Genomic DNA, 18,444 nt, shown 5'->3' with positions numbered 1-18,444 from the left:
AGAAGCCAGTGGCGCCAGAGGTGGAAGAATCCACCTGAGGCAGGACAAAGGAGATAGTCTATTGACTACACCACAAGGGAGTGGCAAGCAGGACAGCAAAGGAGAGGCTGTCTGCAAAGAGGCAGTGGGAGGGGGCTGCTTTTATGGAGGGAAGGTGAGGAGGTATGGCGACACAAAATTTTCACTTTTTTGGTAACTGTGCCTAGTTGTCAGTAGCCCATTGGTCAACTAGGGCCTATGGATATTTCAGGGTGGGTCGCCTGATGGGCCTGTCTGTATTCAGCCAGGTGGTCACCATGGCCCTTTGTGCATTCCATTGCTTAAGCCTGTTTGCCTAAAAGCGGCCTCCATAGTAGGGGCTTAACTTCTGGTTGAGTACTATACTCTATTTCTTTTTTTTTTTAATGTTTATTCATTTTTGAGAGACACCGAGTAGGGGCAGGGAAGGGGCAGAGAGAGAGGGAGACACAGAACCTGAAGCAAGATCCAGGTTCCAAGCTGTCAGCACAGAGCCCGAGGTGGGGCTCGAACTCACAAACTGCGAGATCATTACCTGAGCCAAACTCAGACACTTAACTGACTGAGCCACCCAGGCGCCCCTAATCCATAATTTTTAAAAGAAGAATCCTGAGACCATCTACCACACATTCTAGTTCAACAGGTCCTAAGGTGGAGACAAGGATATTTTTTTTTCTCCTAATCATCCACCCATAATGTTGGTATGGGTGATCTATGGAATTCACTTTGAGAAACAAAATAAATAAATAAATAAACCAACATAAATAACATACATATAATCAGCACACTGCTTTTAGTGGTGAAGGTTCCTTATTTTCATAATTCAAATTACCAGGCTTAGCCTTAAACACAATTAAGATAGAGTTTAGCATAAAATACACTCAGATCTGACAGGAAACTCCTTCCTACCCTGCCCTGATTTTTATTTATTATGATTCTTAATGCTCTCCTTTTCTTTTTATTTTTTCTTTCAGGTATTTGAAGGCAGAAACCCTTAATTATATTTCTCTCCTACTTGGTTTAATGTTCAAACTCACAAAACTTCACAAAGTTATACACAGCTTTGCAACTTTACTCAGAAATTAAGACCTAATATTTACTTCACATTTTGAGGCATGGGTGATTAGCTGAATCATTCCTTTTCTCAGTTTGCAATCATTCCTTTTCTCAGGAAAACAGTGTAACTATTCCCAAATTCTACCTTTCTAGCTTTTTTCATTAAACACCAGCATAAGTGATAGGGAATTAAAATACCTCTGTAACAACAGCATGAAAACTACATAACTCTATCTCTTCAAACTTGGAAAAATAATGTGCCAGTTTCTTAAAGAAGAAACTTCTTTCATAATCCCTTCCATAGTTACTATGAGGCAGAATCTCCTTGAATTTAAATACAATGATTTCTTTAGCCAGTCCCATAAGGTTTTAAACATTTATAAAGCTTTGGGGGAAAAAATTGTATTTTTTACCATAGAACTTTACATTTGGAACAGAAATTTATTTATTTACTTATTTTAAAGTTTATTTATTTATTTTGAGAAAGAGAGAGTGCGGGCAGGGTCAGAGAGGGAGGGAGAAAGAAGAGAATCTCAAGCAGACTCTGCACTTTCAGCACAGAGCCTGAGGCGGGACTGGATCTCACAGACCCTGAGATCATGACCTGAACCAAAAAAAAGAAAGCAAAAGTTGGAGACTTAACAGAGGATCCACCCAGGCACCCCTGGAACAGAAATTTAAACCAAACAAATGTATACAGCGTTAAACAAAGAATAAATGTTTATCTCACGTCTCCCATGTTAGAACAAAATAGAAAACATGTTGATCTATCACTTTCTTACACTTGGCAATGAAATTAGGGTCCATCAGGTCTTATTACTCTTTCTAGTACTTAAAAAAGGAAATGAAAGTGCATGTGCATGCACACACACACACACACACACACAAAACCACATAACCACCAATCAGACCATTTCAACAGCACACCTTATAATCTTGCAGTTTTGAAAAGTTGCATTTAAAACTTTTATATGAATAAAATGAATGAATAAATAATGAATGAATAAATGAATGATCACAAAAAAGAATTTAGCTATGTTTCTAATATTTAAATGAAAGTAGTTTAAAATTTAAAAGCCACAAAATAAGACTGTGAGTCAGCTATGCCCTTAAATAGTCTCATTTTAATACCTAAAGGATATGCTAGCATTTCAGCATATAAGCATTGTTGTGCACATATGCTGACTTCCTTCTGCTGCTAAAACTTATTATAAACTCCAGTTGGCTCACTGAAACAACAATCTAACTTATAAAAACAGATACTTTTTTTTAACTTTAACAAGAAGTAACAAGACTATTTCTTGCCAAAGTGCAAGCTGTGAGTTTAAGGAATGTGCTAACTTTCAATTCATGACAAAACCTTTTGGTAATCAACAGTTTTATGGAAAAAGCATTTAAAATGAAAGGTGTATAATAAGTAACAGAAAAAACTTCCTCCTAAGTTATATAACAACTTCACAAAATAAAAATAAAATCATTCCAAATGACACTACTATATCTGCATTCATCCCCAAAATCATTAAATACAAATATGCTACACAATCTCACATTTCCTTTAATACACCAGAACATATGCTACACGTGTATATTTATATTAAAGATGAACATATAAATATATGAGAGCATAAACTAAATGTAAACAAGTTTAACAACACAAAATCTGGAAGGAAAAAAGTTTTCTTATATGTTATAAACACTGCAGAGAATAGTCAGTTTTAAAGGACAGTGCAACATGGAAATGTGCCCAGCAATTTTCCTACCACATTGAAATCCACAAGGGTATATAAAGCTGCTGCGTACAAGGCAAAGCAGAGAATCATAGAGAAGTAGAATCAAAACCTTTACCTGATGGAACCTGATAGTGGATTCTGCTTTTGGACCTGTTCTTTTTCTATTTTTTTTTTTAATTTTTTTTAATGTTTATTTTTATTTTTGAGAGAGAAAGAGAGACAGAGCGTGAGAGGGGGAGGGGCAGAGAGAGAAGGAGGCACAGAATCTGAAGCAGGTTCCAGACTGAACTGTCAGCATAGAGCCTGATGTGGGGCTCGAACTCTCGAACAGTGACATCATGACCTGAGCCGAAGTCGGACACTTACCCAGACTGAGCCACCCTGGCGCCCCTGGACCTTTTCATTTACATGGACCAATAAATTCACTTTCCACCCTTAGATTAGATTTTTCCCAATACATTATACAAAAGATTAATCTTCCTTTACATTTCCTTCAGCTAAATCTTATATTCAGTTACCTTTTTTTTTTTATTTTTTTTTAACATTTATTTATTTTTGAGACAGAGAGAGACAGAGCATGAACGGGGGAGGGGCAGAGAGAGAGGGAGACACAGAATCGGAAGCAGGCTCCAGGCTCTGAGCCATCAGCCCAGAGCCCGACGCGGGGCTCGAACTCATGGACCCTGAGATCGTGACCTGAGCTGAAGTCGGACGCTTAACCGACTGAGCCACCCAGGCGCCCCATATTCAGTTACCTTTTAACATTACTTTAGAAAAACATTAAACTTAAAATCATCTAATACCTTTCCTCGCAGATCACTTTCTTCCACAATCTGATGTAAATATTGAAAAAGTCCACTCATTTCATATCAGAAGATACGATCCAACTGGACTTTGCAAGCTCAATTTTCAATACCTATGAAAACTTGTAACTTACTCCCAGGACTACAAAAATGCTTGATAATGATAAAGGTGTACAATATAATCATTTACGTACTAGACCAATGACATTAGAAAACAAAGGAGATATCTATAAATTCAACATTATTAACATGCAACATTAATGTAAATCATTTAAATATCTACTGGGGAATGAACATGTATATACAATCTCTAATGCTATATGTTAATGTCAACAAAATGAGTGGACTTTGAACTTCTGCCAACAGTCATCTGAGAACAAAAGGGTTTTTTAGTTTAAAAGCTCTTAAGGGAATCACATCAGAAAGACATAAATGACGACTTTGAGCCAGTTAACACTAGGTCCTGAAAAGACCCTCCTCTCAAATTCTTTCAAAGCAATAGAAAGAGAATCACAGCAAGCACTAATCCAAGACTCCTGTAACTCCTCTAGCTCAGTAATGATGTGGAAACTAAAAAGAACTTCCCAGCATAATGAAACGCTGGTTAAATCCAACTCTCTGTCAATTCCATTCCTGGACCAAGAAACTAAATGCAGATAAGAGAAACACGTAACGATGAAGTCTGGCTTCATTTTAAATGCATGACCATGGGTCTCAGATCCTTAGTGCTTCCAGCAATGCTACCATATTCTCCAGTTAATTCACTCTCTTCACCCTGATGGCATTTGCACACTGTCTCCTCTTATCTCAAACATTAATACCACCTACTCCATCATCAGTCTCAGCTGCTGAGAAAAAAAAAAAAAAAAAAAATGGAAACCAGAAGAGAACTGAGAAAATCAGAAGAGCCCTAAGGAATGAGAAGTCATCAGGACTCCCAAGTGCACCCTTTCTACCCATCTTCATGGATCTCTAACCACACACTCTTATTATGAATAAATGATCCAAGTTCCACTGAAGCTCATGCAACCTGATACCATTCTCTTCCATTTGATCCAATAAATTACTCTAGCACTCCCTTAAATCAACAGCTTCCTCTCAACTATATAATCCCCACCATGATAGAAACACACTGTCACTTCTGTATTTAAAAAAATCTTGACCTCATATCCCTTTTTAAATATAGCTTCATTTCCCTCTTCCCTTTTATAGCAAAGGACCTCAAAAGTGTTGCGTATACCTTCTGTCTCCTTTCTTCCTATTTTTTCTTGAGCCCATTCCAAACAAGCTTTTGCCCTTACACTCCAACAAAACCACTCTGGTTGAAGTTACCAATAACCTCCACGTAGCTTAATTCAATGGACAATTCTCAGAATTCATTGTACACAAACTTATATCAGCAGATTTTGACAGAGCTGATCATACCTTCCTCCTTCAAACATTTTTTTTCACCTGGCTTCCAGGATACTCCCTATTTTTCCTTCTGTCTAATCTGTTGCCTTTCTCTGTTCCCTCTGCTGGTAACTCCTCATTCTAACCACTTAATGTTGGAGGGTCCCAGTGCTCAGTACTTGAACTTCATCTCTTTTCTAACTATGCTCTCTCTGCATACAATCTCATCCATCTTTGTTTTAAATATGATTTAATAAAGAAACAATAGAAAACATCAATGAAACCAGGAGTCAGTTCTTTGAAAAGATTAACAGAACTGATAAATCTCTAGCAAGACTCATTGAAAAAAGAGAGAGAGATGACCCAAATAAAGAAAATTACTAATGAAAGAGGAGAAATAACAGCCAACACCACAGAAATACAAACAATTGTAACAGAATATTATGAAAACCTATATGCCAACAAACTGGACAACTTAGAAGAAACGGATAAATTCACAGAAACATATAACCTACCAAAACTAAAGGAGGAAGAAATAGAAACTTTGAACAGACCAATTGCTACCAATAAAATTGAATCAGTGATCAAAAAAATCTCAAAAAACAAAAGTCCAGGACCAGACAGCTTCACAGGAAAATTCTACCAAACATTTAAAGAGAGTTAATACCTATTCTTCTCAAACTATTTCAAAAAATACAAGAGGAAGGAACACTTCCAAATCCATTCTGAGGCCAGTATCACCCTGATACCAAAACCAGAAAAAGACACCACCAAAAAAAAGAACCATAGGCCAATACCTTCATGAATATAGATGCAAAAATCTTCAACAAAATATTAGCAAACTGAATCCAACAGTATATTTTAAAAAATCATATACCATGATCAAGTGGGATTTATTTCCAGGACAGAATGGTGGTTGTCAGAAATGCAGAAAAAGCATCTGACATCCACTCATGATAAAAACCCTCAGCAACCCCACCCTTTCACCTCCTCAGTCAAAAGTCTTAGAGTCATTCATGACCCCCCCCTCTCTCATATCCCACATTCAATTCATCAGCATATCCTGTGCCTCCAAAATACATCCAGAATCCAACCACCTTTACTGCCTTCATTACCATCCTGCTCTTCAAAAGACACTGGTAAGAAAATGAAGACAAGCTACAGACTGGTAGAAAATATTTACAAAGCATATATCTATGAAAGACTTGTATCCAGAATATATAAAGCTCACAAAGCAAGCTTTTCATAAGAAAACAAACCACCTCCGTTTAAAACAAAGAAAAAAAGGCAAAAGATTTTACACTTCACCAAAGAAGACATGTATAGCAAGTAAACACATGAAAAATATTAATGCTCAACATTATTAGTAGCTGGGAAATGTAAATTAAATTAAAACCACAATGAGATACCACTAGATACATATTAGAATGACTAAAATTATAAAGACTGACAATGCCAAGTGCTGACGAGATGTGGAGCACTGGAACTCTCAGACACTGCTGGCTGAGATGTAAAATGGTAAAACCACTTGGGAAGATAGTTTGGCAATTTCTGAAAAAGTTCAACATACACTGCGGTCCAAGAAGAGTGCTTGTATATTGACGGATGGTCCACCTCACAAGCTATTTATCGATGATTTATAACTATATGTTGGTAATTCTTGCCTTGGTTGAAAGATGCTAAAACATACACCGCCAGATGATCCCAACATTCCATTCGTAAGTATTCCCAAGAGAAATGAAAGTGCACATTCACTTAAAGTTTTGTACACACTGTTCATAGCCCCAAAGTGGGAAATGCCCAAACATCCACCCACAGGTAAATGGATAAACAAACTATAGTATATCCATAAAAAAATAATAATACTCAGCAATAAAAGGACTGAACTATTGATACATAGAGTAAAGATGACTCTCAAAATAATCATGCTGAATAAAGGAAACCAGAAAAGAAAAAGGTGTACACACTGTATAACTCCAGTGTATAAAAGTCTAGAAGATGCAAACTAATCTCCAGGGACAAGAAACAGATCAGTGGTTGCCTAAGGAAGAGGAGCACTAAGAAGGGCAGGAGGGAGGGATTACCAAGGGACACAGGAGAGTTTTGAGGGTGATGGATACATTCATTATCTTGATTGTGGTCATGGTACCACAGGTGTACACAGACATCAAAATATTAAGTTGTTAGATGTATGCAGTTTATTGTAATATCCACAATAGCTCAATAAACCTATTTTTAAAAAGAATATAGCAGGCACTTAATACACTTAATAAATATTTTCAGAATAAATAAAGCAGATGAAAATAAAAACAAATGCTAAGAAAGCGAAATCTTAAGAATGAATTGAAGTAGAAATATATATATTTTTTTGAAGTAGGAATCCCTTATATTCTCCCTCATTCAATAGTATTCTTTGCTAAATGAGAAATTGGAAGTGGAAAGGAGGAATAAGCTACCACCAAGTCCTTCAGTATGAAGTTGTGGTACCTTTCAGCCAAGAGGAGCCACCTCTGTGTAGCCCCTGAAATGGATGACTGCTGTCCCAAAACGCAAGCACTCCGCCCCAGTCCCCCAGCACTTGCATAATCTCTTTGAACTCACCTTAGAAACCCTGCCTCATTTCTCCTTTTTACATCGCCTTCACTTGCCATTAAATGTTATGGACCCAGGGCCCCTGGGTGGCTCAGTCGGTTAAGCATCCGACTTGGGCTCAGGTCATGATCTCACGGTTTGTGAGTTTGAGCCCCGTGTCGGGCTCTGTGCTAACAGCTCAGAGCCTGGAGCCTGCTTCGGATTCTGTGTCTCCCCTTCTCTCTGCCCCTCCCACACTCATGCTCTGTCTCTGTCTCTCAATAATAAATAAACATTAAAAATAAATTTTTAAAAAATGTATATGGACCCTTTTTCCACAAATGTAGTTTGCTACAATTTTTTTAAATGTTTATTTATTTATTTTTGAGAGAGAGCACAATCAGGGGAAGAGCAGAAAGAGAGGGAGACACAGAATCCAAAGCAGGCTCCAGGCTCTGAACTATCAGCACAGAGCCTGATGTGGGGCTTGAACTCACAAACTGTGAGACCATGACGTGAGCCAAAGTCAGACGCGTAACCGACTGAGCCACCCAGGCACCCCAGCTACAAACTTTTTAAGAACTAAGGAATGGCCATAGAGCTGTTGTTGGCTCATTAGTCTTAGATGAAAAGTACCTTTCCTTGGATTGCTTCTTTTGTCTCCCAATTTCTCACCGAGGTAGAAAACTCACTATCTCCATTTCATTCATCTCCCTTGCTCTTCTCTTTGAAATCCTCACTTTCACTCATCATCATTAATTTTAGCACCATCCTAATTTATGAATCTACCTACACTTCTTTCATAAGCTGCTATAGTTATGCATTCTCTGTGATATGACTTCTTCATTATAAAATTTAAAAATAAAATAAAATATGAAACAAAAGCACAGCATTTAGCCCTATGACTCACCTCATTTCCACCAACTGCCTTGGTTAAAATCACTGCAGAAGACACAGGGGGAGGCATGCAGCCTACTGTCTGCAAGCTGGAAAATCAAAGAAAATGCAATTATCAGTAGGGTTTTTTTTTTTCAATTATAAACAGCAATGCTCAAACTTTCAGCTCATAAAAAAACATATTCGCGATCATGTGCTTCTTGAATTCAAACAGTAGTAAATTCTAGTACCTATTCTAAATTTAGTTTTTACTAAATTATGAGTCCACTTCCCAGATCATGACAAGAAATCTATTCTCTTAGTTTAGAATAGAAAACACATTGTAAAACTAGGAGTAGTAAATCTAAATACCAAAGATATAAAACATACTTACCATCTAAAGGATGGATATACATCCCAGATGGATAGAATATACATTCTAGACATGGTGAGCAGCAGCTCACTAAAAGTAGAAAGTTCATACAGGGAGGGAATAGAGGACATGGAACGCCTGACTTAAACATATTTTAAGTCCAGATTACAGATATTTCTACTCCCTTTGGTAAGAATTTATCATCTAAGCTTCATGCAATGAATTTATATTACCTCTGAAATAAGAAAAAAAGAAAAAGTTTTAATTTATTTTGACTGAAAACACAAGAACACACATTTTTCATAGAATTTCCAGCTCAATTCATATCTTTTAAGGTCTATTTTCCCAAGTGATGCTTAAGTGGTCTTTCCTATTATCGATTCCCAGTCTCTGAGCCTTCCTTATGACCATCACTATTATCATCACTGATACTTACCAAGCATTTACCATTTGTAGTAGATACTACTCTAGACACTTTTCTCAGTGATTCCTTGCAGGTATTTAACATAAATTCTCTTAGTGGGGGCCTCAACTCATTCTCTCTTTACTCACCTAGATTCAGACTTATGCCCCTTCTACTAGTAAAAGTGGTAACCTTAAAAAGTAACAGGTGATCTCTTACTCACCAAATACAGTATCCTCTTCCCCATATTCATTCTCGTTCCCTTCTTGCTTTTCAAAATATTCTATTCTTTTGGTTGCCATAGTACTTCATCCTTCTAACTTATCTCCTTTCTTTTAAACCAGCCCCTTCTGACTTTTTGCTGACTCTCTTGCATTCTTTTCAATCTTATTTTCAAATCTGAATCTATATGAATATATACAATTTTACATTTCTAGCCCTAACCACCATTCCCCAAATTGTTGCTGCCTGTGACTGCCACCTCTAACTGAACATGTCTAATAGTTTCTAAAACGTCAATTTCATCTCTGAATTTACTTATTTCTGTCAATGGGATAGTTCGTTGTTGTTGTTGTTGTTGTTGTTGTTCCTAATGATCCAATGTGAAACTTTGGAGTTACATGTGGCTCCACCTGCTTCTCATCAATCAATATATTACCACAACCAACTTTCCATTCTTTTCCATGACTATTGCCATCATCCCCCTTCAGATGGTTTTTTCCCCAATTTTGGATTTTTGCAAATGCCTACTGAATGTTCTCTCTACCTCCACTCTTTCCCTTTTACATAGCAAGGTAAAGAGGACGTGCTCAAAATATTTATTGCAATGACTGAAACATGGCCCTGAGGTAAGAGTCTGCAGCTCCCTCAAGTTAGCAACATACTGTGTACTCTCAAACTAGGGTGGGGAACGCAGAAAAAGTGAGCTAGGAAAAGCTTTCTATAAGGGAGTTAGGCTAAGTGTAAACTCCTTTAAGCTCAATATCATGAGGTGATAATTGTATCTTAGCTTCCTGAGACTGCAAGCCCAACTCTAATAACACCCAGTATGATGCCATTAGATTAATCTTTCTTACTGACCATGTTTTAGTACATTATTCTCTTGTTTAGTGCATTTCAGAACTTCCCATCATCTACAGATGCAGCCCAAACTCCTCTGCCCAGTAATTCAGACCTTCTGTAACGTGGCTGTAAGGAAATTTTTTATTCTTGTCTCCCACTATGTTTTATTTTTGAATTCTCTACTTTAGGAATTCACAACCTTTGCTGAACCTCTTACCTTTTAACCTATTACATTACTTATCTAACAAATCATATGCTGCCCCATTGTGGTTGATTACTATTTTATATCTCTCACATACCCGACTACCCTGGACATTCCCTGAATACAAGGAAAATGAGTTAATATCTTCCTATTCCTTGAGTGCCCTTTTCATGGGAAACACTCAGTAACTATTGGTTCATAATATGCATCATAAAAAAAAATTTTTAAGATATGCATCATACTTTGCTGCTCTAAAATGATGTCATGATACTTATGTGGCACTTTATGCTTTTCACTGAAAATTTTATGTTCATTCTCTCAAACTCAATCTGGCCAAGACAGTGGTCTTGATTTCCCCTTCTTATACTACTCTGTTTCTCCTCAGCTAAGTAAATGATGCCACCAATTACCCAGTGGCTCACACCCAAAACCCAGAAGTCATCCTTGATTCCTCCCTGTCCTTCTCTCTCTACATTCTATCCACCCAGAGGTTCTGAGAGCTCTAATTTACAATACACTCTCCAATGTCCGTTTCTCTCTACCGCACTGCTACCTTACCAGACTAGCCTCCAAACTGGTCTCCTACCTTTCTCTCAGCCCCTCTGCTATCTATTCTCTATGCAGCAGCCAGAGCACTACTTTGAAAATATAAATCAGACCACGATACACCCTCATTTAAATCCCACCGGGAGCTTCCTGCTGCATGCAGAAAAATACTTGAATGCTTTCACCAAGGACCTATAAGGCTCTGTGGGACCTGACTCCTGCTTACCTTACCAACTCCAAGTCCTATTATTCTTCCTCTGTATCTCTAGGATCTGGCCATCCTCGTCATTTTCCTGACCCTAGAACATACCAGGCTTGTTCCTGCCTTAGAGCCTTTGCACATTCTACTTCCTTTGCCTAAAACATTCTGCCCCTGAGAACTCTGCCATCTAAATTCATCACTGGCCTACCTACCCAACCACTTTTAACTGTATCACACTGTGTTTTACTTCCCATCACTGATCTCTATCTTGGTCATCTACTTACTTGTTTATTGTCAATCAACCTAAGTCTTCCCAATGTGCAAAACTAACTTGCACTTTCCCATTTTTGTTCACTATTCTTTCTCCAACACCTATTATAACGCCTGGTACATAGTGGGAACTAAACAAGTGACTTGAATAAATGAATAAGTGATCTCAATTGAGATCCTCAACATTATTATCAAGCAGACAGTAAAAGTATGACTATCCTCACTATTTATAGGCAGGAAAATTGAGGTTCAAGACTATTACATGACTTCTTCAGTTAGGGATGGGGTCAGAAAGCAACCTCCAGACTCCAAGTGTAGTATTTTAACTATTATACCATGCTACTAAATTATAGTTAGTTTTAAACCACTTCAAATAATATTTTAAATTCATTAAATCCTTTGAATAAACATGATGGCATTTTTATGGAAGAAAAGTGTCTAATAAAAATCTATTGTTAATTCAACTGTCATAGCAAACATAAACAGAACAAGTAAAAAGGTAAATGTTTGCTCCTTATATATTTTTTTCTTTCCTGTACTTCTAAAATACTTATATTCAGCCACTATCTGCCTACGTTTGGTAAGATATAGAATATACAAGTTAAAGTGCCCAACTGATGGCCTACATTATACACATGCACACATATCTTATATCTTCTAGTCCCTTCCATCTTTCTCCCAACACAGCTCTTTAAAACTTCCAGAACAGTATCCATCCCAGAACCTTAAGATTAAACATTTTAAGATTGTGTTATAATTAAGAGTACACTTACTTTGATTATCACTGGGTAATATATAGAATTGTCAAATCACTGGATGCGTAGGTGGCTCAGTCGTTAAGTGTTCAACTTTTAATTTTGGCTCAGATCATGATTTCACAGTTCATGAGTTCGAGCCCCACAATGGGCTCCATGCTGACAATGTGGAGCCTTTTTGATATCCTCTCTCTCCCTCTCTCTGCCCCTGCCTCTCTCTCTCTCTCTCAAAATAAATAAATAAACTTTAATTGTCAAATCACTATACTGTATACCTAAAACTAATATCACACTGTAGGTTAAAAATACTGAAACTACAATTTTTTTTAATGTTTATTTATTTTTGAGAGAGAGACAGAATGCAAGCAGAGGAGGTGCAGAGAGAGAGGGAGACACGGAATCTGAAGCAGGCTCCAGGCTCTGAGCTGTCAGCACAGAGCCCAAGGTGGGGCTCGAGCCCACAAACAGCGAAATCATGACCTAAGCCAAAGTCAGACGCTCAACAGAGTGAGCCACCCAGGCGCCGTGAAATTACAATTTAAAACAATTTACTAATAAAACCCTTAGAAATCAGAAAGAAAAAAAAAGATCGTGTTATAAAATTCTTTGATGAACCTTCTTGATGAACACTATCATTTTAAAGGATAATAATTTTTAGGGGTACCTGGGTGGTTCAGTTGGCATGACTTCATGAGTTCAAGCCCCGGCTCCAGCACTGTACTGGCAGCATGGAGCCTGCTTGGGATTCTCTCTCTTCCTCTCTCTCTGCCCCTCCCCTATTTGTGCTGTCTCTGTCTCTCTCAAAATAAATAAATAAATAACTTAAAAAAATTTTTCAGGGATAATAATTTTTAAAGTGTTCTTTTTTCCTTATAAGATACCACACATAAGCCCTTTTGTATATAGTTGCCACAGAAACAATAACGTCACTACAGATGCCTCATTAAAAGTGGGCCCTTCCAAATATTTAAACGTACCCTTTCAAAAGCCACTCATTGATGGGTGTGATTGATAAAAGCTGAAGAAAAAGCCATATTGTTGCTGGGAAGAATGCAAGTGTAAAGATCTGGATGAAAAGGTGCAGTTTTATATGCACCAAAGCACTGGTCAGCTCCTGCAAAAATGAAAGACACAAAACAGCAAAGGTAAGAATATTATTTTTCCCAAGAAAGGCTGCTACTAAAATAACATCAAATAAATGAGTTTTTAATTTGGAATTATTTCAGAGCTAAAATTTTTACCTCTAAGCATGATAGACAGACTTGCGGAAAAAAAAGAAGTATTTTTATATAAAATTTCTGAAATATTCTAATTTCTTTGAATATATAATATACCCCAACAATTCAGATTTGTAAAATTCTGGACCAAAACTGAGCTAAGTGCCTGTACAGTAGTATAGACCTGAGGACTGTTGACACTATAAACAAATAGGCATGTAACTACTTAAGGACCTATCTCATTTTAATGAAATGATTAATCTCTAGCAAGGCCTCACTTTGGCAAGATGTTACCAAATCTACACACAAATCATAATTTTTAAAAATGTTTTTCCCAGTAATATTCTATAATTCAAAATGGCTTTTTCCCCAAAATCAACTTTCTGGATTTCCTTGCTAATGCTTACAGAACAGCAGCAATGTGCCATGCTCTGAGCCTGTCACTTTATGTATGTTATCTCTTTTAATCCTCACCACAGCCCCCATTAGATATTATTATCCTATTTTACTGAGGAGGAGACTGAGGCTGAGAGCTACTGAACAATGAGGCTCCTAATCAAACTCATTTCTGGTATGCTAGCAAACCCCTCTCTTCTTCATCATGTCACACTACTGCCCCAGAGGGAAGAAATTCACACTGAACACGACATACCAGGCACGTTCTATGCCTCACAGCTGAAAACAGATAATGAGGTCAACTTTGGGGTTCAAATAGGTACAAATTCAAAGGCCTTTGCATTTGAATTCCTTCAAGCTATGTGGTTATTCCGTTGAAATAAAACAAACTCAGAAAGTAGTGGAAAAAGTAGTACAGTCCTATAAAACATGCAAGAAGCCATTAAAGCACCTCAAAGATGCCAGAGATTCCCCTGTTAGAAACATAGCACTGTAATGCCTACCCTAGTTCAAGTAAGACATTCAAGAGATCCTTGGCCTCAGAGACACTAACCAAAGCTCATCAGTTTAATGGACAGGACTCATTTCCCGTGTGAAGACACACAGCAGTCACAGAACATCCCAAATGACATCTAAGGACTGGCAAATGGAAAACACCGGGCAGACCAGAAGCCACACCAGATCCATGGATCAGATCGAAGATTAAAGGAGCCATCCTAATACAGTATCAGAATTTTTAAAGTTCCACCCCAGAGAAAACTTGAGCACCAGCAGTGCCAAGAATTCTCACAGTTCTGAAACCAAATGCCACTGAGATATACTCAGAGGTATTTGATGAATGCCAAATAAATAAGATTCTAATTTTTTAATAGAAACAAAATGATCAGCCAGAATGCAATAACTGAAGCATTTGCATATACTTCAGGTAGGAATATGAAACAGAATAACTTTTCTGAAAAGTAATTTGGGAATTACTGAAAAGTAATTGGAGGACTATAATACAATTCACATTCTTGAACCCCCAAAATGTTATGTCTAGGTACTTGATCTAAGGATATAATAAGTGGTACAAGCATTTATATGCAGAATTGATCACGACAGCATCATCTATTATAGTAAAATCAGGAAACGAGTTAAAAGTCCAAAAACGGATGAATAATTAAATAAATTAAGGTACAACCAGGCTGTTATAAAATTAAAAACCATGTTAAAACTGTGTTGACAAGCATGTGGGAACACAAGGTCCTTCCCAACTTAACCAATAGGAATATAAATTGGCACAATCTAAGGACAGCAATCTGGCAACTCATTCCTTCAGTCAACAAATACCGAGAGCCCAGCACTGTTCTAGGTACTTGGAGTATCTGTCACAACTTCCACTGCATGTATCATGTGACTTAGCAATTTCACTTCCAGGAAGTAATCCTTCATATTTTCTCCCAAATGTGGGAACATGGGCAATTTTTAGGTTATCCTTTGCAGCAAAACCTAAATGTCCATAAATAGAGGACTAGTAAAATATAGCATGACACATTCATACAACGGAATGCTTTCCAGCATACAAAAAGAAACAAGGAGTTCTCTACGTGTTGATATGAAACAGTCTCCAAGATATGTTTTCTGAGTAAAACAAGGCAGGGTGGCAAGCAGTACAAAATACCTCAGCTTGAAGGGGTGCAATACACATATGTTTTACACAGAAACTATTAACTATGGAAAGATACACAGAAACTATTAACATTAGTTATGTCCACATATCTGATAGAGGGGAGAAAAGAAGACTTCTCATCATGTACACTTTTGTACCGTCTGATTTATGTTAATAAAAGTAAGCAAAATATAAATTTTATTATATATGAAGAAAAATTAAATCAAAATATTAAATTATATAAAAAATTACTATACAGTGTCACATAAGAAAAAAAGATTATATATGTGTACATGTACATGATACTATGCAAGTATATATATATATATATATGTATACTTACATATATATAATTTTTTTAAGTATTTCATTTTTAAATATTCTATGTATAAAACATGTTTAGGAAAAGAGGGACCAAAATCACAGAGATGTTAATGCTAGTTATTTTTATTCTTTCTAATCTTTCTACAATAGGTAAATACCAGTTTTACAATCAGAAAAAGTTATAAAAAACAAAATTTAGTTTAAAAATACTAGCTGATCTAATATATGACAATTATAAACAACTGCCATTGCCTCAGGACAATGGAACAATAAAGAATCCAGCAAATTGAATCACAAAGGCCAACAATGTTGGGTCATGAGAGGCCTCTTAACAACAGGGAAATAATAGGCATGAAGTATCCCTAAGATTTTAAGACTATCACAAAAACCCAGGGTTATATATTTTCCATAACTTCTTCATACAAACATAAAGATAAAATAAGGTCACAAGGAAAAGAAAAAACAAGTAAACACTGTAACATCCAAAACAGTATTACTCCATACATACCCATACAGAGTTTAGGGCCACGTACTCAAATAAATGCCATCATGAATAATTGAAAAGTTGATTCTGCATCACATTTTATTTATTCACATGTAATACAGGTCAAATTCCATTAAAGTAAACTTAAGTAAAGATACTCCAAATATTTATTACACCAGAATTATCACTGACAGTATCGAGAATTGCTTAAAATCAGGCACTCTGAGATGTAGAAATATTTTCATTTACACACCAATTTCCCTTCTAACCCTTATTTGACCTTCATTTGATTCACTTTCTGAGAAATCAGCCTCATAGTTCTAGGCTGGAAACAAGCAGCATGAACGTAAAGTTTAGAAGTTGCTATATTTACTTCTAAGGTAATAGAACTTCAAAAAATAATCTGTTTAGGAAAATAAGGAAAGACCTGTATAATCTGCCCTACTCAGGACCCTTTCCAGGCCCTGAGCATCTTGCCCATCTTTGGTTCTATCCCAGTGCCAAATACAGTGCTTTGTAGCCACAGGCACCTCATAGGTATTTGTTTATATGAGATTGATCCTGCCACGGTCTATTAAGTGACAAATCCTCTGAAATGGTAGCTCCTAATTAGCTAAACATCAAATATATTTCAAATGTGACCTTACTTGACTTGAATACAATAAATTTTCAGAAGACATTTCAACAGATATTTTAAAATCTAGAAATCAACAGTTATAAGACTTAAGATTTAGCATTAAATCTTTTTAGTATTAACACAGAGTTCTTTATGATTTTAATAAATGAGCAAAACAAATTTTAGAATATACATCATTCCATCAATGAATGGGTAATACTACGTGAAATGTTCAATATAAATCAAACTTGAATGGGACCAATGTGAATGCTCTCAAATAAACTCAAGTCAATAATAACTTACTGTCTCCTGCCTGCAAAAACACACTATTCTAATAAGGTTCAAAAATAGTAGTCCCAGCTGAAATAAACTTAAGATTATTAACTAGAAAACAAATAACAATAAGATTGCTACCTGCTAACTTAAAACCATTGGTTCAGTTGCCCAGGAAATTAGCAGGACTTAAAGATGGTTTAACACTATACAATGATGCAATCTAAAACATCTTCAACTGAATGGATCTTGAAAATGACAATGTAATACAGTGAAAAGGGGCATTGGTGGAAGAAATGGCTTTGATGGCTACTTAGATACCGTGATAAAGCACAGGATCAAGGCATTTTATCATTAGATCCAAATTAGCTGGAATACTCTGAAGGTTTCCTAGGTGCTTACAGAAGAATTTGGTCCTTAGAGAAATGCTGATAGCTGTGACGTTCTTCCTTCTTAAACTCCTGCATCCCACAAAGTTGGCTGCTTTACAGAATCATATTAAGCAAGAAGCTAAGGAGTGAGAGAATCAAGTCTCTTGCCAGATTTCTCATGGCATAAGTAACAGCTGTAGCCGTTAAGCAGCCACCAGGGGACATAGTTAGAGCAACATCCCAAGTTGAGGACTTGGGTAAGGCAGCTGCTCACAAAGGGCATTATCCAAGACCAGCAGGAAGACCTCCAAAGAAGAATAGTCCAGCACCATAGGGGTAGCAAGTATTTTTCTGTATCACTAGGCCCCACATTTGAGAACCAGTAGAATGAAGGTGGTGACAGAAAAAGCCTGCGCCCTGTAAGCACTGATCTTAGTCCTTTCATGTCAATGTAATTTGTGAAAACTAGAATTTAACATATTTAGGAAATCTCATCCTATGTCAGTTATTTTCAATAGTAGTGAGACTATTCAGGATTTTTGAGACATAATTTCACAGATACCACACATGGATCCCATCTATCTAAAAATAATGCTCCAATAAAAACATTTATACCAACCAGATAACTACAGAATACATAAATTTACTAAAACCGTATTTTTTCCATGTTGCTACTAGGATGGTCCTTGTAACTAAATTTGGTCGTCATTCCAATCACACTTAAAATAAAAAATAAGTAAAGCAAAACATGATGCTGAAACAAAATTTTAACTTATAAAGCTATTTCCAAAAAAAAAAAAAAAAATCCTTGCATAGTAAGATTTCCCTATCTACATAAGAATAAGCATCTTAGAAT

General features: G+C 36.6%; 1 protein-coding gene across 9 annotated transcripts in view; it reads right to left on the bottom strand.

The window, feature by feature from the left end:
- Positions 1 to 18,444, bottom strand: part of SLC10A7 (solute carrier family 10 member 7) — a 250,502-nt gene that overhangs the window by 221,454 nt on the left and 10,604 nt on the right. For 8 of the 9 annotated variants that reach the window (XM_042935361.1, XM_042935362.1, XM_042935366.1 and 5 more), the window contains exons 3-4: positions 13,237 to 13,373; positions 8,481 to 8,556 (exon numbers count right to left, since the gene is read on the bottom strand). In XM_042935361.1, the coding sequence (XP_042791295.1) occupies positions 8,481 to 8,556; positions 13,237 to 13,373 (213 nt within the window). Of the gene's footprint in view, positions 1 to 8,480; positions 8,557 to 13,236; positions 13,374 to 18,444 lie in introns of those variants that run through there. The other variant, XM_042935370.1, reaches the window with a different exon arrangement.

Source organism: Panthera leo, chromosome B1 (assembly GCF_018350215.1).
Source record: "Panthera leo isolate Ple1 chromosome B1, P.leo_Ple1_pat1.1, whole genome shotgun sequence".
Taxonomy (NCBI): Eukaryota; Metazoa; Chordata; class Mammalia; order Carnivora; family Felidae; genus Panthera; species Panthera leo.
Note: the sequence above shows the minus strand (reverse complement) of the source record. Positions and strands in the feature narration are given on the sequence as shown.